Genomic DNA, 25,583 nt, shown 5'->3' on the forward strand with positions numbered 1-25,583 from the left:
CGAATTCTTCGATATAGTTTTGAAAATACGTCAATTTAAGTGTGTTGCACTGACAAATATTCAGAAAGCCAAGCGAGATAAGAAAATTACGTCAGAAACAAACTCAACGCCATATATAATCTTAACCTTTATTGCTGAAATATCACCATCGACTATGTTAAGCATGAAATGCTTCTTTTTTTTACCTTTTTAGACGCAGCGGAGAGAAAGTTAATGCTACATTCTGTGTGCAAAAATTGAAAGTTAATACATTCCTTCCAAGTCCTCCTGTCTTCTATAATCCTATCTAACTGCTTTCAGTCCTTTTAATCCTTTTCTTGAACGTTGCTGAATTACCTGTTGGCCTTGCTGGTTTCCAGGAAACTAATGCAATCAATTTATAACATCATTAGCATCACTATATCTGACTTTCACCAGAAAAAAAGAAAAAAAGGAATTTTGATCCACAGAACTTCCTTTACTGGAGAATAATTACGTTTCTTGTGATTTTTTTTTTATCAAAAATATGCCCACTACGCAACTTGGAAGACCGTGGTTGTTTATAACAACAATGACATGTCTTGTGTCGCTTGTTTACCGCGTGTATATATATATATATATATATATATATATATATATATATGGTCATCCGCATAGCATTTCATAATTCGAACATTTAATCATAGAATATACATATAAACATCCCGCAAGATGGAACATAATTCATCGTGATACCCACCACGAAGAAATTATCAAGCTAAGTAACAATCTATTAAGCAACAATTACCCCAAAAACATACTATCCACTGCAATTAGGAAGAGGAGAGAGAGGATGAAGCCCCATAAACTGACCAGTCTGTCTACCCTATGTGAAAGGCCTTTTGGAAAAGATATAACAGATATGCGGTCCATTTGACACCAAGACAGTGTTCAAGAGTAATACAACACTTCGCAAATATCTCTTTCGAGTAAAACCACCAATAGAAGAGAATATGACCAAAGACTGCGTGTACTCCATCTCATGCAGCTATGGTAGGTTATACAAAGGCGAAACATCCCACCCCCTCAGAATAAGGGTAGAGGAACATTGTAAAGCTGTGACATGAGGGAATATTGAAAAATCGAGTATAGGTGAACATGTACGGAAAAACGGAGACCCGCCCCCATGGGATGAAGTTAAAATAATAGACAGAACACCACTGGAAAATACTAAAACTAAAAGAAGCAGCGCATATGCCAGGACACAACAACCTCCCAAGCAGACCGAGTGCAGATACGAGTAGAATATGGGAACCGCTATTAAGAAAAGATACAAAATTCACTCTGGGCATGTAGTGTAGTGGTTAAGAGCGCGGGCTACTAACCCTAATATTCCGGATTCAATCCCAATCAGTGACTTGAATAAATAATAATAATAACATCAGCAAAAGATACCTAAAATACCTTAGGAATGAGAAAAGAGTACCCCAGTAGTTAAATAAAGGGTTGGGTTCGAAATTCTACCCGAACACCTGATGTAGGCTGGAGAGTACACCAACTGAAATGTTGTGATAACAACAAACAAGGTGAGGGCACCTATCCGTCCAATGTAAGTATTGTATACACACTCACACACACACACACAGTTACTGAGGAAAGCAATAAGCATGCTTTCCACAATATATATGCAACCATTTTTAAAGCTTGGGGAAAGCTATGATATCGCACGAGCCCTCGGCTTCTCATAACAGCAACAGTTGTAAGCTGATGAAAGTGATTAGGTAATTTTCGTTCCTTTGTCATTTGTTATTTGATATATATGAGTCTGCCATTGTGTGTGTGTGCTTGCTTGCTTACTTGAATAGATCTTGAACACTATGTCAAAATGTACGATTTAATACGTTTTACGTTAATTAAGTCAGTGAATTGGTTTTACTGCAACTTTCCTAAAGTTAAATACCTGTCAGTATAAGTACTTATGACTGCAAAATAAGGATACAAACATCAAATATAAATGCAAGAAACAAATAGACATCTTACCCGAAAACTTTCATTTGTGAATCCATATATAATCGGATTGGCGAAGCTGTTTGACATCGCAAGCCAGTGAACTCCCAAATATATGCTAGTCAATGTTTGGTTAGACATATTAGCCAGTGCTGGTTGGAAGTCAAGAACTAAGAAAAACACGTGTAATGGAAGCCAGCACAAAACAAATATGGTTACCACTATGACTAACGTCTTAATAACCTGAAAAAGAAAGAAGAAATGCTTCAACGAACATGAAATTGCATGTGTGTGTGTGTTGTATATATATATATATATATTATATAATAATAAATATTAGGGAATAAATCCAAATTTACAGGGAAAAAAATCAGATTTAGGATTAAATCCAATTTTATAGTAAAATATTATAAAATATTATTAGAGACAAACCACTATTTTGCAAAACAAACAAGGAAAGACTTAATCAATACATAAAATTTTAATAAATAGTCAAAAAAAACCGCCACTACAATTGTTTTTCTTGTCTTGATCGACAATCTTCAGGTGGACTTCCAATCTAAAATATCAATATTTTAAAATATAAAATAATAATTTTAAAATAATTAAAGTATGAATGAAAAAATATAAATATATAATCCATATATAACCTATCTATAATCCATATATAATCAATATATAAACAAATATAAACTAAAATAAACCTATCAACAATTAAATATAAAATATAAAATATAAAACAAAACAAAAAAATATAATAATAATATAAAATAATAAACTATAATACACCCATACACATATACCTAATTATATATAACCATATCTAACTACATACACTAAATCACACACCCCTATATATATATCCCTATACATACACATAAAAACGTCTAGGCAACTATAAATAATAAAATAGCTAAACTTCAACACAATACTTATTCATACTCCCCCACACACACACATACAACCCACATTCACGCTCTAGAAAATGGACATCACTTAAAATTATGAACGGAGAAATAGAATAAATGGAATTAAAAATTATATTCACTTGGTAAAACGAACACTACTTAAAAATTATGAATGAAACAATGCAATAAAACAACAGACATCGCAAATAGACACAAATTACTACGAATTCCTTAACAAACCTACCATGATAACCAAAACTCATAAAAACATATAATGATAAAATCTCCCTTTACTAAACTCTATAACATACCTATATAGCAATCCCCCTAACCTAAACATTCACACACAAATACACACACGTAAACCACACACCCACGACTATACAAATACCCACACCACTTACACATACCTATACATACATATAAACCTCAACATATACTCCAAAAACCCACTCAACCCCACACAGACAAATAAACACAAAAATTATGAATGGATTCTTTTATAAAACTACCATGATAAGCTAAAACTCACAAAACATAAATGATAAAACCTCCCTTTACTAAACACTATAACATACTTATATAGCAATCCCTTTAACCTATACATCACACACAAATACACACACGTAAACCACACACCCATAACAAATACAAACACCCACCCCACTCACACACACCCACAAGTACATATAAGCCTCAACATATACCCAAACAAATTACTTTACCAAGGAACTTAACATATGTATAAAAAGTATAACCGCTCTGGAAACGAACATCTTTTAATAATGAATGGAGAAATGGAATAAATGGAATTAAAAAATATATCACGTGGCAAAACGAACACCACTCAAAATTATGATGAAACAATGTAATAAAACAACCAACAACGAAAATAGACATATTACCACGAATTCCCTAAAAAAAACCATGATAAACCAAAACTCTTAAAAACATATAACGATAAAATCTCCTTTGCTAAACTCTATAAACAACCTATATAGCAATCCCCTAACCTAAACATTCACACACAAAAAACACACACGTAAACCCAGACCCACGACTTATACACATACCTATACTAACTTATAACCTCAATAACACCAAAAACCCACTCCCCCTCCCAACACAGACAAATTACACATACATCTCAAAACCTAAATAAACAAACCTATACACATTCACACACAAAAAACACACACACAGACACAACACACAACAAACAGATACATTACTTCCCTCACATATACGCATATACATACTCACTAAACTCGATATATCACAATATCCGTGCGGATGGGTGAGAGTATACATTGAGTGTAGTGATGGGGCTCCCATTACTATACACATTTGTACCTGTGTGGTAGTCTCCATGTGTATATTCACGCACGTTGAAAAATTATCAAAATATATATATAATGTATATATATAGAGAGAGAGATACATGGGTGGATGGATAGATAAATCGATAGATAGATACATGGACAGACAGATTGATAGATAGATAGATACATGAACAGATAGATAGATAGATAGATAGATAGATTGATAGATAAGATAGATAGATAGATTGATAGATAAGATAGATAGATAGATTGATAGATAAGATAGACAGGTAGACAAACAAATAGATAAGATAGACAGGTAGACAAACAAATAGATAAGATAGACAGGTAGACAAACAAACAGATAGATAGATAGATAGGTAGACAAATAGATTACTAGTTAGATAGATAGATATGAATATATGCATTGTGTAATAAATATAATATACTTAAAAAACAATTCTGAAATCAATTATTTTCATTTGATATCTCGATGAAAATTAAAAATATTCCATACAGATTAGTTCATAAAATTTTAAATCGATCGACAATTTTAAGTGAATGCGCGAGTATACTGTACAAGACACAACTCAAGGACTTATGGAAAGAGTCCTTTAATAGGCAGTGTATTGAATCCATATTGTAAACATTCAATTCTAAACATTTCAATCGCGACTGAACTAAAAAGAGACAATTATTTACTTTTATGAATGATGCGTCTTTGAAAGCAGTAACGTTGTAAAATTATCAAAATACTGTTTTATTTTGTTTTTTGTTTTTACTCTCGTTTTGGACATGTGTAGGGACGTTTCGAAATACCAGTCTCAGATTTGCAGAATGGTGGTTACTGGAAATAGTTTTGCCTTAACAAATGATACCGAGAGTAGAGTACGTTTTCGTGAATCAGTCATATGTTCTGATGTGATTTACCTGAAAGGAAATGAATACATGCAGCTATCCATATAAGCAGTGCCAAAGCATTAAAACGTTCATGCACTGAGCACAGTAGCACTTGTAGCACAAACAATCTTTGGATCTTATGCTTAATTGCCAATCTGGAAGTTTTCAGGTTTCCCAAGGATGCCTCATCGACGTTCAGGACATCGTCATTCCTTTTACTAAATCCCTATAGAATAAATCAGAATACGCCGACTGAATCATCAGTTGTCGGGGAAATATATACGCAAGGGTTACACACCAAATGCTGAGTTTTGTAATTTGGCTAACGCTTTTCTCTAGACTTAGAGCACAGTGAAAGGAAAGTTTGTCTCGCAAACGATGACCACAACGTTCATCATCGACAAAACTCTACCAATGGAGCTGCTTCAGTGAACGTCCACATAACGTGAACCAACTGAAACAGGATAGTCAAAACGATTGCTGAATCATACAACCAGCAGCAGATGCTAGCAGGTTATGCCTCACCAGGTTGTGTGTTGCAAGCCTCTAGTTTGTTAATGGTTAATCTTCGTTGTTCAAACCATTGGTTTGAATATTCTCGAGATACCATTCGTATATGAAAACATCAAACCCACCAGTATAAATCTGTGTATCTAATGTCTAGAGCCGAAGTTGAAGTGCTCAATGGCAAACAGGTCCAGTAAATGTTCATAAACTAACAGCTCTGACAACCGAAAGGATACCACTGTGGTGATCGAAACTCTAAAGATATTGGTAAAATCACCTTCACTTTGAATAATTTTCATATACCGACGTTCAACATTTCAAGGGATTTAAAATGCTCTGAAATGATCGCAACCCATCCGTAGCGTACAGGAAGATGCCTGGGGTAAATCTTCCGTACGTTTGCACAGGCCACACATTTCTAACAATAAGCAGAGTAAGGTGTCTAAATGCATCTCCGTCATTACCCCTGTGCGTCGACCCAACCGCTCACTACGTGAATATTCCTAGTTTGTTTACTATAGATGCAGACAAGTCTACCAGCCCAAAAAGATGCAAAAATGATGAATGAATTCCACAGCACAGATCACATAAACCCCAACGGTTTGCTTGTTATGGAGTTACTTAGAACTGGCGTCATTCAAATATTTTTATAATCCATTAACATCACTTTCTTACGTCTTAAAATAAAACATTACAGAATGTAGTTTTGTGTGTGTGTGTGTGTGTGTGTGTGTGTTTGTATAAATAAATATATATATATATATATATATATAGAGAGAGAGAGAGAGAGAGAGAGAGGTTATGAGAGGTAATGGTGTCAGTGAAACCCAAAGGTGTCAGGTAATGCTGAGTAAGTGCTATGGATAGACCATAGTTGAGTTCTAGGTTCGGGGATTATGTGAATAAAGGATCCAACGTAGGTCATATATCAGCATCTGTATATATAAAGACATTTTCCGTAATGAGATTTAAAAAAAACCCAAGGATGTGTAGATTTTAAAACATTTATAATATTTATAAATGTTCTAAAATCTATACAGCCTTGGTTTATTATCTCATTACGGAAAAAAATTTATCTATCTATCTGTCTGTCTGTCTGATCTATCTATAGATAGATAGATAGATAGACAAACAGACAGACAGGTAGTAGGTGTGTGTATGTGTATATATATATATATAACATCACACACCCATGCCGGCCTGTCAAATGTTGTATTGTTTATTTGTAGCCATTACGCATCGCATCGCCTCCAATACCAGACATAACTAGTAGCTTTCTTCCCCTTATCTCTTACAGAGAGTTTCTTCGTGTTTATGTACGTAAAATGAACAAAGCTTTGTTTCACTTTCAAAATTTTAGTTTTGCGCTCATAGCATATCGATACATTTCCTATTAATACGAGAGGAAATAAAAATAAAATGTTCACACTCATGTTTCGGTAATTTGCTAAAACAAAATTAGGTATTGAACAATTCCATCATGTTCGACCATAGTCTCCTCGCTTTAAGATGCACTTCTTCCACAAGCTTTTTCATTCCATCGGAGGAAAAGATTTTCGGTTGGTCACGCAGCCATTTATGCATCACTTCCTGCGCTTCTTTGTCCGTAGCAAATTGATTACCTTGTAAAGGATGTTTGAGTGTTCCAAAGAGGTGAGAGTACAAAAAGGAGCGAGATCTGGAGTATATGTAGAGTGTTTCTGCAAATCGAAACCCAATTTTTCAACAGTTTCAACGGTGTCGGTGTCCGTATGTGGGCTTGCATTGTTCTGCAACTATAACTCTTCCTTAGACAAAAGTCCTCGGTGTTAGGTGCCAATTTTTGGTTTCAGTTTGTTGGCCAGTATTTCCCTGTATTCTACACCGGTGACTGTAGACGCCTTTTCATGCGATGTTCCAGTATAGACCCCTTTGCATCTCAAAAAAAAAAAAGAGAGAAAACAGAAAAAAACGTTAGCATCACTTCTTAAGAAGTTTGAGTCTTGAATTTCTTTTTCCCCCTCCATCCCGGGCATTTTCACTCCTTACTCTACCTTTTGGATTCTAGTCCCAAGTAATGTATCCAGATCTGATTTCCTGTGATTTTTCTCTCCAAAATTGCTCCACCTTCAACATTCAAAGGGCCGGGTAAGCGTTGACAGATCTACACACAGTTGCTCTTATGCGCTTTGACAAGCGCTCTTGGCACATATTTCGAACAGATTTTACGGAAGAGAAGCTTGTCTGGAATTACTAATTTGCAAAGAACATTCCAATCCATCGAAGGTCACTTGCTGATTCACCAGCACCAGTTCTCGAACTTGTTGAATCTTCAAGTCTTTGCAGAAGGTTGATGGGCGTTCTGCTCCCTTTTCATATTTGTGCGGCCATTTTTGAACTTCCCAACCCACCCAGACACTCTTCTACGCTGTAGAACTCTCTCTACATATTTCAGCCCCTGACACACCTTCAAATCAGGGAAATTGGATGACTGAACTCCATTCTTCCTGGGCGCACATTGCCATGATTTTTCTGTAACACAAGACAGAAGACAGGGCTGATCAAGGTGAGACTGCGGTTACGTAACCAGCACAGAACTACCCTACAACACAGCTGGCGAAAGTGCGGATAATATTTTACTTTCCTTTCTAGCAAAGATACATTTTAAAAGTAAGAATAATTTTATCTTCATGGAGATGTTACATGTGAAATATTTTCAACTAAAAAATAAAATCTCATAACAACCTCAGGTGGAGACGAGCGTGTCTCTTATTCCATATTTATCGCAATATTTACAACGAAATTACAGCAATAGACATTTTGCATATTGCAGCCTTCTGATTATATAATTGCAATATGACGTCGGTTATATTGTAACAATATATGGGAAGATGATTAAATAAACATTGGTTCTTTCTACAGAAAGACTTACTCATCCACGACGAGGATAAATTTACGAGAAACGTTCCGAAAGTGTTGAGCCCAAAAGACTTAGTTACATGATGGCAGGAAAGAAAACTATTATTTTAATTATTCTATAACCCACCTACTTACCTTCCTATACTGCTCTCTCTCTCTCTCTCTCTCTCTCTCTCTCTCTCTCTCTCTCTCTCTCTCTCTCTCTCTCTCTCTCTCTCTCAAGCATACACATGTACGTTTATATATATATATATATACATATATATGTTTCATGTGAAATGAAACGAATATGTTCTCGGTAGCAAATGCGTTTAAAACCTCATTTAACACATTACCATTATTACGAATAATGGAACCTGATAGTCATAGGAAGAATACATCTTAATTGGCGTAGGTATGATATTTTAAGAATTTTATACTACGGCAGAAACCTAATGTAAATTACGCCTTTAGCTCACTCATCCTCGATTAACACTCTTTTACTCGATACATAGGTATATCGGTTGCTCCTTCTGCGTAACTCGATGCTCGGTTAAAAGAAAACTGACGAGAAGCCATCAATTCGATGCTCCCATCGAGATCTCGAGTTTTTGAGTTTTTATTCCAGAATACGAAAGCTTTTTCTTTTAACACGTTGAGCAGTTTTAATTTTCATGCTGTGCTGCTACACAGGTGTGTATATATATACGTATAAGTTACAAGATTCATTAGAATCTAGACGCATTCACACACACACACACACACACACAACACACACACACACACATATGGATTATGTGTTTGTGTGTGCATGTATGCATATGTTTGTCTGCGAATGCATATAGGAGTAGATGCGAAAAGTAATGATCAATACAACTTCATTTGTATATGTATAACAGCGTGATTCCAAGCAACATTGCGTTTGTTAAATATGCTGCCAAGTTCAGCGGGTAGATTTATGTCTAAATGCATGAAGAATATGTGCAGAATGTATGCTAAGAATTAATCAATATATTATAAGTAATCAATATCTGCACTGACGCATCTTTTACATATTATATTTCAATGTTTTACTATTTCTTTATTCATTCATTGGGATATTAGAATAAAATTCAATTTGTCTGACCAAATGGATGAGGATGTCGACCGTGAAAACTCGTTAAGTTTGTTTTTCTTTATTATGAAGTATATGTTTTCTGTTTACGAAGTTGGCCTTTTGTATTATATAAATATTTTTCTCAACAAAATTATCTCTGATCACTTTATTGCAATGAGCAATATTCTTTTGTTTATGGTTCTGCAATGACGTCAACGAGATTACATCTGGTCGCAACCGTCAATAAAACTATAAGCGTTGTTGCTTAACTAGACACCATTTACTTCGTTTTCCTCTTGATTCTTTTATTCCACTTCATTTCCCTTTTAATTGAATTTAAACAAAACAAATAAGACCTTCTAACCTATTGCCATATTGATGTTTCTATGATGAACAAGTTCCAAGATTCGAAAATAGGTGAATAAGAGAAGGCTGGAACGATTAAAACACTATATTTTCATTATGTTTTAAATTTAAGACCTTAAAATTCCTAGTTTTAAAGTGAAGATTATATTTACCATCGTATATTAGTATTCCTCATATTAGAACCCTGATAACAAATTGTGGAGGAAAATTTGAATCGTTTACATTCAAAATAATTTTTTTCTTTTCCTCTGCAATTTGTAGTTCTAAACTTTAGAATTACATTAATAGATCACTTATTACGATTCCTCGAACCGCGCTGGAAAAACACGTAAAACATGAACAGTATTTCAAATTAAACTCTAAAGAATTAGTACTAAATTTTATGGTCTTTTTTCTAAACAGACGTATATTCTAATCTGTACTAGAATATACGTTTGTATTCTCTAGAAAATTTAAAAACATATTTATCTAGAATATAGAAATGTATATTCTAGATTACTTCAATTATAATATGAAATTAGAAGTTTTGTCAAAATCTGTTTTCATATTTTCAACTTAATTTATCGCATTATTTTGACGACAGTTCGTTTTTGTGTTTCTTTTGATGAAATCCATCAACACTGAGAGCAAAGGCTTGTCATATCCTGCACCTAATGGAAAATGAATTTTTCAGGTTTATTGATCAGAATATTTACAGAATCTCTGATGGATTTTCAAAAGCAGTGAATGAAGCATGAAGTAACAAACGAACAAAAATAACATAACAAGCAATGTTCAATAATTCATTGAAGACGCATCTTTTCACCCGCCAAAAACAAAATCAGCAACAACAATTGCTACATTTATTAAAGGTATCTGAGACCGAAACTTCCACTGCTTCATCTGGGTGCTACAACCAAGGATCCAGAAAGAAACAAAAACATTTGCAATAACTATAATACTATCTTTCCGTAAAAGAAAACTATCCATTGTAAAATCGTGGACGTAGCAAATAAGAGAAAATGCACATTTATCATTATTATAATTATTATCATTATTATTTTTGGTTTGGCTCAGGTTCCTGGTAGGAATTACGTGGATAGCGGGTTACTACCTGTAGCCGTTTGTATTCACAAGTTTTCAGCAGTCTTTCAAGTGTTTAGAACCTGATAATCCTTGATGTCTTTAAGAGACAAACTTTTTGTAAGAGTTCCACCAGGCATTCTACTTCAATCTCCTTCAACCATTTGCCTATATCTTGGCTTACTGTTCTCAGCGCACCAATTATTATAGGCACAACTTTTACTGTTCGCATGCTCCAAATTCGTCTCATCTCAAATTTTAAGGGATTGTAATTTTTTTTTGTTTTGCTTCCTTTACGATCCTGGAATCAAATGGGCATGATGGGTCGATAATTAAGCAATTTCGCTTTTCCCTATCTATAACCGTTATGTCTGGTCTATTGTTTTCTAACTTCTTGTCCGTTTGAATAGGAAAGTCCCACAAAATCTTACATTTCTCTGATTCCAGTACCCTTTCGATTCGATGATTGTACCATATGTTTCCAACTTCAAATCCCTATTTCTGGCACAGTTTTCAGTGTAAAACGTCTACAGTCTAGTCGTGTCTCCATTTCTTATATTCTTCATGTACGAACTTGGGGCATTCTACCACAATGTGTGCCACTGTGTCGTTCCAAGTTCCACAGGTTCTACATTTTTCTGACACATTCTCTCCATATATATCTTTCCTTAAGTTGTTTTTTTTTTCATCGCTTCATCTTGGGCTGCTACAATTAGGCTCTCTGTTTCTTTTTCAATTGCCCCTTTTTTTCAACTAAACCCAGGATTTTGTTCTACACACATCCTCAGTGACTCTCCAAAATTGGCCATGTAAAGGTTTCTCTTCAATCTGTCTGAAGTACTCTCTTTGATTTTCATTCTTGTCCTGTTTTCCTATTACGCACTTCATCTTTATTTTGGTAGTTTTTCTGTACTGCTCTGTAAATACTCTACTTGGCCTTTTCTTTCCATCTATATACATTCTTCTGCTATTAAGCCTCTTCTGCCCTAGTTTCTCCCTTTCAAGGTTCATTTTGGAAGAGCAGACAGCAATTAGTTGTCAAAGATCTCACAGGGCCTCTTACTACCATGCTGAACATCTAACCACCAATCCCAAAATACTCTCTATCCCCGATAAAGTATTCTCTTCTAAGGATGTTTTCCCTCATCTCAGTTCCAATTTCCCCATCATATTTTTCAGTTCAAACTTGGTTGTTAGTGCTCTCAGTGTTCCTAAAACAACTCAGATTATTATTATTATTATTATTATTATTATTATTATTATTATTATTGAGTGAGAGAGCAGTTCATGCCATCAAAGTGACACTGGAATAAAGTATACGAAGCCCAGTATACCCATCATGACTACCCGTAATAGTTTTCTAGCTGTACAAAGCCTGCGATACCTTGTATATATAATCTTTCTATGTCAGATTTTGGGTGGTGCATATTAAATTTTTCTTTTTTCCTGTCTATTTTGATAGTTCATTTAGAGTCCAGTTAAGGATATTGTAGCTGTAACTTATTATAACTGGGACGGCTAGAGTGCTGATGCCTATTATCTTGTTGTTCGCATTGTGCTCTGTTTTCTGTATTAATCTAACTCGTCTATAGTCTTTCTTTTTTACCTTCTCTTTCACTTGTGTGTGTCGTATCGTATCTAGGTCATTGATTCCTAAGTATTTGTGTATCTGGTTTTGGTCGAATTCTCTTATTTCATTTGCTTTATCTAGTGTGATATTGTTATTCTTAACCAGTTTTCCTTTTCCCAGGATGCTTTGGCACATTTTTCTAAGCCAAATTTCATGTTTATTTCTTTGGTAAATCCATGTATTGTCTGTGGTAATGTTTCCAGCTGTTTGTCATTTGTAGCATGCAATGAGTACCTCTTTTGTCTGGAGATGCAGCACCATCTGCCATTTATTCATGGAATGCTTTATATATTTTATGATTATTGGTGCTACCTTGTTCATGGCTAGTGTTTCTTGAATCCTTGTGTGGGAAATACTATCAAAAGCCTTTCAAATTATTATTATTACTATTATTATTATTATTATATTTCAAATTCCGCTGAGGTCTACTTTGTCTTCCATGCTTTAGCGGTCGATTAAATAAGTAATAGCGAAACACAGTAGTCGATGTAATCGACTAGTTCCATTCCGCCAAATTTCAGGCCTTGTGCCTATAAAAGAAAGGGTTATTATTATTATTATTATTATTATTAAGGCGGTGAGCTGGCAGAGTCGTTAGCGCGCCGCACAAAATACTTGGCTGCATTTCGTCCGTTTTTACTTTCTGAGTTCAAATTCTCCCGAGTTCAACTTCGCCTTTCATTGTTTTGGAATCGATAAAATCAGTAATCAATGTAATCGATTGCCTCCTCCCCTAATCTACTGGCATTGTGCCAAAAGTTGAAACGTGTGTATGTGTGTTTATGCATCTGTGTAAATATGTATAAGTGTATGTATATAATATGTATACGTCGGTATAAGCGTTATATTTATGCACACGCATACACACATGTATGAATGTATGTGTAATTGTGTGTGTGTGTGTGTGTGCGCGTGTGTGTGTGCATACATTGTATTTAGAAGAAGCACACCCCAATCCCCAGTTAAAAATAGTAGCAGAGAACATAACGTTACTCTTCCGTCTTTTCACTCTCTCCACCGCAACAGACATAAACCGTTATTGATTTTGTGCAGATACGGATTGTCTCTTTCTATATGGGTCCGGTGGCCACTGATTTCTCGAGAATTCTACTCGATTTCGAAGGCGTTTGATACAATGGTGGGTTGATATTGTTCATGTATGAAGTCGGGGAGACCAGTAGGGAAATGAGTCTTGATCATTAGTCAGATTTTTTCATTTAAATCTGCCGAAATCTCTTACTCCCTTTAGCCATGTTCTTCCCCATCAACAACAGTGATTCCGATATAACACAACTGAGGATGCTCTCTGTTAAGTACCGTAAACCCTCGAGTATAATCCGCATTTTCCCCCAAAATTTAAAGGTCAAAATCCCTAGTGCGTACTATATACGAGGTTAAGAATGAAAAATATTTTCTAAGCAATGTCCGAGTCTCTATTTGCTGTTCGACAATGTTTATTCCGACGCATTTTGTGATGTCGGGCAGAAAAATACCTTAAGCTAAGCTTGAAAGCAATGAAGTCATAAAAGAATCATCCATAACTTGCAGTAAGCAATATTTATTAAAATAAAAGTATTCAGAACACAGAATAACATATAACTAAAACAATTTGCAAACATATTTACATTCCCATATAACAGTTAAGAACATCACCATTATTGTATTGAGCATGCGCGGAAGTGTTTGTTCGGCTAGGTGTGGCTGGCTTAATTACGCACGAATTGTGCTTAATTGTTTAGCGCTAAATAGTTCATCCTGCGTTTGTATTGCAGTTTGCATCATTACCGTGGCAAACAATAGATAATTAATTAAATACCAGTATTAAATGTTTGAATTACTGTGGGTCTTTACTAGGGTTTTTTATAAGCGGGTCTTAAGCCTGTACATTGATCTCCAATAAAGCATTTTATACATTACATACCCATAAAATGACTCGTAGATCTTATTCACCTATGTTTAAACTTGAAGTTATATCATATGCTGAAGAGCATGGTAATAGGGCCGCCGGAAGAAAATTTGATGTTGACGAAAGCAATGTCAGGTTATGGAGAAATAAAGATGAAATTAAACAGATGCCAAAGATAAAGAAGGCAAGAAGGTGTGGGGGGGGGGGAGCCACATTTAGGAGGAACAAATGGAACAGTTATTTCATGTTGAATTTGAAGGATTTGAATAAATGTTTTTGCTTTTGCAACTGATAGTGATAAATATGTAAAGGCAATTTACTTAATATTTATTTTTCACAGATGTTATTTCTTCTTTATTTTCTGCAAACAAAATGCACACAAAAGCTACACGTTTGCATTGTTATATATACAATAATAATAAAGGACGTTACCATATACATTTTTACAAACCAAGGACGTTATATAGACCTCCTTGACTCAAGTTAGAGAAAGGGTGCGTATTATACACAAGGTTCAGGTTTTTCAGAGGTACAGCCCCCTAAAAATCCCCTGCGTATTATACTCAAGGGTGGACTAAACTCGAGGATTTACGGTACCTGATGAAATTTTATGGAGCGCAAATATAGTCTAAGACACACACTAGCACATACCGTAAACCTAGGTGCACAAGAATTATATGCATTTTTGTTATCTTGGCAGAATTTGAATTAAAACCGGATATTCAACAGAAATTACTGTTCTAGCTTCTTACGATATCAGCGAAAGACACTACACAAGCTATCAAATACGTCAAAATATATGACATATGATATAAGAAAGATTCCTTTCCCTACATTCTGAAGATACTTCCACCAAAGTTATATTTCCTCACAAATCATCAGGTCTATTCGTGGAGTGGAGAGGAAGCAAGCAAAAATTATATATATATATATATATATATATATATATATATATATATATATATATAAATGAACCATTCTCTAGCAAAATAATTTTATAATGTGAATTAGCTGTAAATTATCATCATTATTATTATTATTATTATTATTATTATTATATTATTATTATTATTATTAGCAGAACTGATGGTGTGTCGGATGAACTGCTTAGCGGCAGTTCGTTTTTATATTCTGAATTCAAATGTTACCGAGGTTGACCTTACCTTTTATCCTTTCGGGGTGAAATAAATAGGCATCAGTGAGCACCTCACTGGATCGAAGTAATCGATTACCGACCTGTCCCAAAACATCAGGCCTTGTACCCTGTATAACAAAGTGTTATTGTCATTATTATTAATGACAAAATCGTCAGCAGCATTTCTTCTGACTCTACATTTTAAGCTTAAAACCCACCGATGTCGCCATTGCTTTTTCTCCAAGCGGGGTCGAGAAAATACAACATTTGTAAAGTACTAGGGCTGATGTAGTCGACTATCTTTCTCCCTAAAATTTGCTTCGCCTTTTGTCAGAATTTTAAACAATTGTTGATATTGTTGTTCTTGTTAGTTTTTCTTTGAATTCTGTATCCACTTTTTGCCGACACCAAGGGCAAAGAAACTCGCTGCACACATTGATAGGCCATTAAACTAAACACGCTAGGGTTGCCCATTTTCAAAATAAAATGAAGTTAGGCGAAAAAATAAATACACGGGTGGTAATCGTTCTTACAGCGACAATGCTCTTCTCAATACGTTCTCGCAGGACCGTCGCTAAGCCCCTGCGGTCGCAAGGGGCCTCCGCAGTTGAGGGGCCCCGTGTTAAGATCAAACTACATAGATGAGCCATCTATTTACTTTGGTTAAGGTGTTAACTGAAAATTTCAAGTCAGACAAGGACAAAAAAAAAGGCGAGTGTGTGCTGTAAATAAATTTAAAAGAAGAAAAAAAAGACGAGCGTGTGGTGTAAATAAATTTAAAAGCTTTCCACCAAATTCCCTGGGGAGATGAAAGAAAAACGAAAGAAATCCAAAACAATGAAAATAAGAACAACTTCAAGAGAAAAGACAAAAGAAGCAATGGTGATGAAAGGTGGTGGGTTGTATACTTATACATACATGCAAACATACACGCACAGCCATACGTACACACATTCATACATACATCCACGCACATATATACGTCTGGCTTTTGTCTGTTTCGGTCTACCAAGTCCATTCACAAGGCTTTGGTCAGCTCAGAGAGAGAGAGAGAGCTAGCTAGCTAGCTAGTCGTGTACCAAACACACACACACGTCTCTTAGTTTCTCTGTCTCTCCCTCTTTCTCTTTCTGTCTCTCCGTATATATATATAAATATATATATATTATATATATTTATATATATTTATATATATATAAATATATATATATATATATATATTTATATATATTTATATATATATAAATATATATATATATATATATATATATATAATATATATATATATATATATTATATATATATATGTACACGCACGCACACACACGCACATGCATACACGCGCAAAAAACGCACCTATATCCGCTACACAACCCCTCGTTCACACACATGCACACACACTGCAAACAAAACTCACACGCATTACATATACATACACGCACACACACATACTTCAAACTACCAGTACCTTCTACTGACCATTCTACGCGCATGTGTAGGTAGACACACGACAGGCAGCCACTCCTACCAAAATTCTTGCTATAAATTCTTCCTATGACCTTAAACGATACTAAGCCCAACCACACACATAAACAGCAACAACCATTCACACACACACACAAACACACACACAGACCTGCGCGCACGCTCATACCCCCTCCCCACATCCTTCTCTTGCACTCTCCTGACTTTGAAAGAACTTTTTCTTCATCCATTCCCTTCCGGCCATTTTCTTTCTCCGTCTTCCCTTTGGAATTTTCTTTCCTTTCCTGAGCGTCCAATAACACTGCACTTTCCACGTTTTTTTCTTGCTTGTTCATGTTTGGATTATTCTATTTTATTTATGCGCCCTTTTCAAGCCTAGCCAGGCTCATGGTCCCAGTTTCCCGGTTTCTGTGGCGTATGTGCTTCCCCCAGCTGGACGGGATGCCAGTCCATCGCAGCGTTACCCAAGAAACAGGAAGGGAGAGTGAGAGAAAGTTGGGGCGAAAGAGTACAACAGGGGTCGCCAACCCCCATGCCGGAGCCTCGTGGAGCTTTAGGTGTTCACGCTCAATAAACACATACAACGAAATCGTGATCCTCCGACCGCGAGTCCGCTGCCCTAACCACTGGGCCATTGCGCCTCCACTCATGTTTAGATTAACTATATATATATATATATTTGTCGTTGTTGAAAAGCTGGTCACTTTGTACCCAGAACAGTGGCCTTTGACCTCCTAAGGCAATAAAGACTGGAGACATGATTCTTTCTGTACCAAAAAAAACAAAACAAAACAAAAAAGAACTAAGTGTGCGCTGTGCGCGCACACACACACACAGAAGTGTATGTGAGCTAATGAGGAAGCAAATCGGTTTGGAAGCCAACGATAGCGTAAACAAATTCTGTACTATAAGGAAAAATGAGGTCACATTTTATCTGTAATACAAGATACAGTGAAAATAGGCAACGATGGGGCACTGCCTTGAAAAATTTTGTATCGGGCTCTTTCGCCGAACCGCAGTGTTACTCGGACGTAAACAAACCAAAACTTGCTGTCAAGCAGTGGTAAGGTCGGAATACAAACATAAATACATACACTCTCTCTCACTCTCTCACACACACACATACATACACATATGTATATACAACGCTACGACGAGATTCTTTCAGTTTCCGTCTACCAAATCCACTCGCAAGGCTTTGATTGTCTCGAAGCCATGGTAGAGACACTTGCTCAAGGTGCCACAGAGTGGGACTGAACCCAGAACTATGTGGTCGGAAAACAAACTACTTACCACACACCTACAAGAGTATCGTAAATTTTGAATTTAATGTTGGAATGAACTAACTTATTTCTGTGGTAGGGCAGATGTTCCGTGTGAGTGTGTCCACGAACATATTTTTTATACATTCCTCTACTTAAAGCCCCACCACTCCGAAGTCTTCTCCTTTGGGGTATTCATTTTTTTAAATTTATGTGTTACGATATTTGAATGATGTCTTTTCCTTTTTGCCTTTTGTATTGTGGAATGCAATTCTTTTCTACCGTAGGCACAAGGCCCGAAATCTTTGGGGGAGGGGGGCAGTCGATTAGATTGACCCCAGTGCGTAACTGGTACTTAATTTATCGACCCCAAAAGAATGAAAGGCAAAGTCGACCTCGGTGGAATTTGAATTCAGAGCGTAAAGGCAGGCGAAATATTGCTAAGCATCTCTCTCGGCGTGCTAACGATTCTGTCAGCTCGCCGCCTCCCAATTAGAATGCAATTCGTAGTAGTAGTAGTAGTAGTAGTAGTACGGGAGGGGAAGAAGAAAAGAAGAAGAAGAAGATTGCTTGCACAAGATTGTTGCATGCGGAGGAGAGATTGCTGTCTCTGATTTGATACCCTACAAGTGCCAACTTTATTTTTTCTCAGTCGATCACCAACATAATACATACAAGCTGTAGCCAAAAATGCATCGATAATATTTATACATATTTAATCTTTCACGGATGCAACGACTCATTCCTAGGGTTTTCTTCGTATAATATCGTCTTCAGAGTTTCAATTAGGTGGAGCAGGCGTTGTTTTAACTATGAGCGCAGGTCCCGTTTAAATACCAATAACAATATATGAACTATGGATTTTTCATCCGGAAAACCGACATCCGAGTAACTCTGCTTGCCTCGAAACCGTAATGTATTGGAAGGAAACCAATATACTTCTCGCTCGTTTCTCAAACAATCAATCTCATGTTGCGTGCCTCTGCCAATAGTGTAAATGTAGTAGAGTGTTCTTAGCCATCCATTCGGGTGTACAAGTTTCTAATATAACGGGTAACATGGTCTAATGTTCAGTACAATAACATGAGACACTAAGGTTTACTCTATACTGAGTATCTCTCTCTATATAAACGGCAGTTTGTCTGTGCGTTTTCTGTGTGTCTGTTTTCTCGTACCCTCACTCTGACCACGGCTTTCAACCGATTCTGATGAAACTTGACACACACATAGCCCAATGTCATAATTCAAAACTAACGCAGCGAAAATTTTGAAAAGTTCCCCCAGTTCTGAAAAAAATCGATAAATTCGACATGGGGTCGAGAATCAGAAACCCAAACCACAGACCGTCTAGGGGACGCAACTCCACCTTTTTTAACTCTCAAAAAAAATTTACCATCATTTTTTTCCCATTTTTTTGCTATTTTTTGGCTATAACTCTCTAAAAATGCTTTATAGTTATTTCCCTTACAAACCTGAGCAACGCCGGGCGATACTGCTAGTATGAAATAAATCAAATGAGAAATTAGAAAATTGTATCGGTAATGTATAGTAAATAAAGTACTGAAGCAGATTGTTTATTGCGTTGCAAACCAAATTACAAGAGCAATCTTAATTCGTGCATTTGGCAGTGCTGTGTAAACAAATAGATCCGTGATAAAACATTTTCACCATCATAAAGAAATGCTTGATTTGCTTTGCTATCATTATCGGGAATGTTAAGGTCATCTAGGCTAAAGAAAGTGTATGGAGATACAAACAAGCAAAATCAATGCCGGGTTCCAATGTGGGTTTTAGAAGTAGCGGTAAACGATTTTCTCCCTCTATAGTTTGCATAAAGTATTTTTTTCTTCTTGATGAACCATTAATGATCGTCGAAATTAGTCGAGTTTGTTCGGTCTGCATAATAGGATCTTTATTTGAAGGAGGCTTAATGTATATATATTGCACATACACAAGTAAATTTATTTATATGTTACAAACTTATTTGGTACTTTAATTCACATACATAGATATGTGTGTGTGTGTGTGTGTGTGTGTGTGTGTGTGTGTGTGTGTGTATATATATATATATATATATATATATGTACACACACACACATTCATAATGAAAGACTGAAGATGGAATATACGAGAATCTATTATTAATCACAACATTTATTTCGACACGTCTAGCACCGACCCTTCACCGGTGGGACACACAACTGACGTACCTCATCGGGTGATAAATAGGCACAGCTATGAAAGTGACCGTGCTTCACCATTCGTCTTATTATCCAATATATATATATATATATATATATATATATATGTACACACACACACATTCATAATGAAAGACTGAAGATGGAATATACGAGAATCTATTATTAATCACAACATTTATTTCGACACGTCTAGCACCGACCCTTCACCGGTGGGACACACAACTGACGTACCTCATCGGGTGATAAATAGGCACAGCTATGAAAGTGACCGTGCTTCACCATTCGTCTTATTATCCAATATATATATATATATATATATATATATATACATCACTGCAAAGTGAAAATATTCGCTGATGACACTAAGCTCCAGCAAATCGTCAATGAAGAAGCAGACGAACTCAACTTCAGTCTGACCTATATGCTGTGAGTCAATGGGCAGACAGAAACAAAATGCAAGAATGAGGGAAAATTTGAGCTGATGCATTTTGGAAGAAATTCCTCACTAAAGCAACCATACTCTCTTCCTTCAGGAGAACGCTCACAGCTCTAACAATATCAGAGACCTGGGTGTAATTGTTGATGACGATCTCAGTTGGAGCGCACACATCAACAAGAAGGTCGATACAGCTCGTAGGATGAGTTCCTGGATCTTAAGAACTTTCCGGTCCAGAGAACAAGGTGTCATCATACCACTTTTTTCATCCTTTGTACGGCCACACCTTGAATACTGCTGCCCACTGTGGTCTCCTCACACAAGACAAAACATCTCCAGAATTGAGTCACCCCAGAGGGCTCTCACTAAACAAATTGAAGGCATGGCTGCTCTCGACTATTGGGATCGCCTTAAAGCCTTGAAACTTTACTCCTCCAGCGTCGCCGTGAGCGGTACATCATTTGTACGATGTGGAAAATATACCGCCAACTTTGCCCAAACGACCTAAACATTAGCTTCAAGGTTCATCCGAGACTTGGACCACGGGCTATACGTCCCCTGCCAAATTCAAGATCACAACATACATGTACACTGCAACATAATTTCTTTTCCTCAACAGGCCCTGCCCTATTTAACATTGTCGAGGGAGATCAAAGAGGAAAAGGATCCCATCAACTTCAAAAGAGTCTGGATAGATTCCTTCAAAGAATACCAGACAAGCCACCCATAATTGGATACAACTCACCCAACAAGAACTCACTACTTGAACAAAACTGGATACAACTCACCCAACAAGAACTCACTACTTGAACAAAACTTGACTTAAACAGGATTCGAATAATCCTATCAGGTGGTGCTATTAAGTTAGACATGGCCTGGACCAATCTCTGGTCGAAACATATCTAAGTTTATCTAAGTTTATATATATATATATATAAACGTACATATTAATATATATATATATATATATAAACGTACATATTAAAGTATATATATAATATATATATATATATATATAAACGTACATATTAAAGTATATATATATATATATATATATATTAAACGTACATATAAAGTATATATATATATAATATATATAATATATATATATATATATATATAAACGTACTATTAAAGTATATATATATAAATTAGAGCTAAAAGCACTAACGTAATTTCACGAGTTTTATATAAACGTTTAATAAGACGTTTTTCGTTTTGAAATTTTTTAGTTAATGATACGCCTTTTGAGAGATAAGGAAACTTTTTTATTTAAGAAATATTATTATCTGTATATATATAAAGCTGAAGTTGTCTGTGTATCGCAGGTTTAGTAGTCATACACTATCTCCTCCGAGACCCTGCGGCGCGAGTTGATCAAAATTGAGAGTATGATAGGAGGCTTGCTCTTCCTTCCGTAGAAGAAAAAATTCAAATCGGACCACGTTAACACCAAAAATTATTTACATCAAAAGGGTGCTTTTGTTTATGAAAATCCCTATTTTTTACGATTTTTTTACTGCTCTCGCGCCATTTTTCGGTGTATTTCAACTAGAAAAATGTTCACTTAAAGAGCTACAAGCTACATAATGCAAACTTTTTACTTTTCAAAAATTACAATTCTAAAGTGTCGAAACAAACCCGAGCAACACCGCGCGATAAACTAGTATATATATAATTATTGATTGTTAAATATGAATTTATAATTTTGATTTGCTAATGATAATTTAGATATGTGCATTTACTTAATTATTATTACTCTTTTACTTGTTTCAGTCATTTGACTGTGGCCATAATGGAGCACCACCTTTAGTCGAGCAAATCGACCCCAGGACTTATTCTTTATAAGCCTAGTACTTATTCTATCGGTCTCTTTTGCTGAACTGCTAAGTTACGGGGACGTAAATACACCAGCATCGGTTGTCAAGCGATGTTGGGTGGACAAACACAGACACACAAACACACACATGTATATATATATATATATATATATATATACACATATATGCGACGGGCTTCTTTCAGTTTCCGTCTACCAAATCCACTCACAAGGCTTTGGTCGGCCCGAGGCTATGGTAGAAGACACTTATCCAAGGTGCCACGCATTGGGACTGAACCTCTGAACTGTTTTTCGTAAGCAAGCTACTTGTTTATAATTATTATATCTGAACGTAAATTTTAAGATATTAGTTAGTCACTTTGTGATCTAGATCGTAAGAATGTTTTAAATTTAACAATAAGTTTCTTATTATATTTCTAGTCATTATATATTTCTCGTACTATTTAGATTTAATAATAATAGTAATTAATAAGTATTTTATAAAGATTGGTTATACGTTTTTAATCAGGAATTTTTCAATTCTTTATTTGTATTTCATAAATATTTTCTAAAGATATCTATAATATTTTTGTAAGTAATAATGGAATAATTTATTTATTGGTATATGTTTATGTGTTTATTGATAGAAAAAAATATAGAGTTTTAATTACTATATTTGTTGATTATAATTTAGATACTTATTTTTATGTATTTATTAAGTTACGAAAGTTCAAATTCATACTCTGAAAAGAGCTACCGTGAAGTAACAAAATGAAGAGAGTGGGAGGAGGGACTGTGTGTAAAAATTGAAGTGATGAGAATAAAGAAGAGAAAAAATAATTGACAAGGCTTATTGGGGGAAAATAGCGCAAGAAACGAAGGAAAATAGTAGTAGTAGTAGTTGTAGTAGAAGAAGAAGAAGTTGGCGATGATGTGCAAGTGAAGAGAGACAAAAAGTTAGAAAAATGACAGTTGAATCAGTGCAACAAAGTGTAAACAAGTAGAAAGATGTTTGCGACGCCATATTGTTTTTTACACAATAACTCTTCTTTTCATAAAGTTATAAAATAAATAAACAACTGGCTTTTGTTCTTAAGTTAGCATTGTCTGCTAAAGCAGGTGTAGGACCGTTGCCAATGAGATGCCAACATTTAGCTTCAGCCTTTAAAAAAGAGAAAGAATTGCTCCACTATTCTGGGAGCAGTAACGATTCAAATATCTCTAGCCTCCGCTACCACCACCACCACCACCATCAAGTACAAAAATGCAGTAAGCTTACTCAAGACTATTGATGTAATATATATGAAGAACAACTAGTAAAATGCTATTAAATATAGACTATGAGTTTCGATTGACGCATATTGTTAAGCATTAAAACGTTCAGCTACTATATAATGGTGTAGATTAGATAACCAAGACTTAATCTCTTTTCTCCTCTCTATCTCTCTCCCTCTCTCTCTCTTTTTCTCTCTCTCTCTCTCAATGCTTCTTACACTATATCACACTGATACTTTTCCTTTCCTCTGAGTTATTTGAACTCCGAGCTGGAAATCACTAACCTTGGGAATGACTTAATTTTATTGGGAGGCTGACAAAGGTATAGTGTGCGTATCATTAATCTTGTTACTTCAAATGTCTTGAAAGATATTGTGTGCATTTTACTAACAAGTAATTGGTCTGCTAAAAAATCCCTGCTGATTTACGATAAATATCAGTTCCACATATATTTGCAGACGGAATTTTTGAACATTTTCTAGTTGTATCCTGAATGTCCGTTCTTGCAACATACATTCTCGCCCAGGGTTCATCAAGCTTCGGCACGTATTCAGATGGTATTCTGTCGATACCATCAGTAAAATTTGCTTCTAGCTGACAACATCTATAGGTTTTGTCTGTCGCTCCCGTATCAAGGGAATCACCTACAAACTCTCGTCTGTTTATCTCTGTTGGCGTTCACTTGGTCCGATAATCGCTTATGAAGCAGGCTTTTGTAATAACTACATTTTCTCTGAACCATTACCCTACATTCTTTTACCACGTCTATGAAAATAATATGCTTTCTCTTTGTTATCTTCAAATAAAGTTGATATTCCTTTCTGCTAATTACGTTCACACTTAACACGTTTTGGGGTTTTATAACTTACTTTTATGAAAAATAGTTGGAAGGTTCATTTAAGTAATTGTACCGGCTGGGGTATCTTTTTGTCTATACCGTAGTGCAAACACACGTCATTACAACAATGGCTGACCACTACATGAAAAATAAACTTAAATTCGAAACTAATGTTGATCATCAGCATATGAGAACAAGAAATTAAGCGAAACCAACTTTAAACGTTGTTGTATAACTACAGCTCACTTCCAGCTAAGATCTAAGTATGACATGCAGATATGTCGACCGAATGAATTCGAGCAATCCGTAGACCCATTGCTCAAGTTAGATATAATATTTATTAATTTAAGTAAGGTGTGCATTCCAACAATGAAGTGATGAATTGTATCAGGAACAGTTGATAGTTTAAACGTATTTCTATTCTCTCCACTGTCCAGATTGTTTCTGTTCGCTCTTAGATATTGACGGATGGCTATGGCGGAGAAAACATGGAGGGCAGAGTTTGAGAATTGATCTTCTTTTGCACTTATGTGGGCGTGCGCACCAGCACAGTGTTTACGGAGAATGAGTCACTTGATGTCGTAGCTATT

At 35.6% G+C, this 25,583-nt stretch overlaps 1 protein-coding gene across 1 annotated transcript in view; it reads right to left on the reverse strand.

Moving 5' to 3' along the window:
* The window catches only part of LOC115230791 (substance-K receptor-like), a 328,598-nt gene that overhangs the window by 17,130 nt on the left and 285,885 nt on the right, over positions 1–25,583 (reverse strand). The window contains exon 2 of the mRNA XM_029800921.2: positions 1,999–2,208. Coding sequence (XP_029656781.1) covers positions 1,999–2,208 — 210 coding nt within the window. The remainder of the gene's footprint in view (positions 1–1,998; positions 2,209–25,583) is intronic.

Source organism: Octopus sinensis, linkage group LG2, assembly GCF_006345805.1.
Source record: "Octopus sinensis linkage group LG2, ASM634580v1, whole genome shotgun sequence".
Classification (NCBI taxonomy): domain Eukaryota; kingdom Metazoa; phylum Mollusca; class Cephalopoda; order Octopoda; family Octopodidae; genus Octopus; species Octopus sinensis.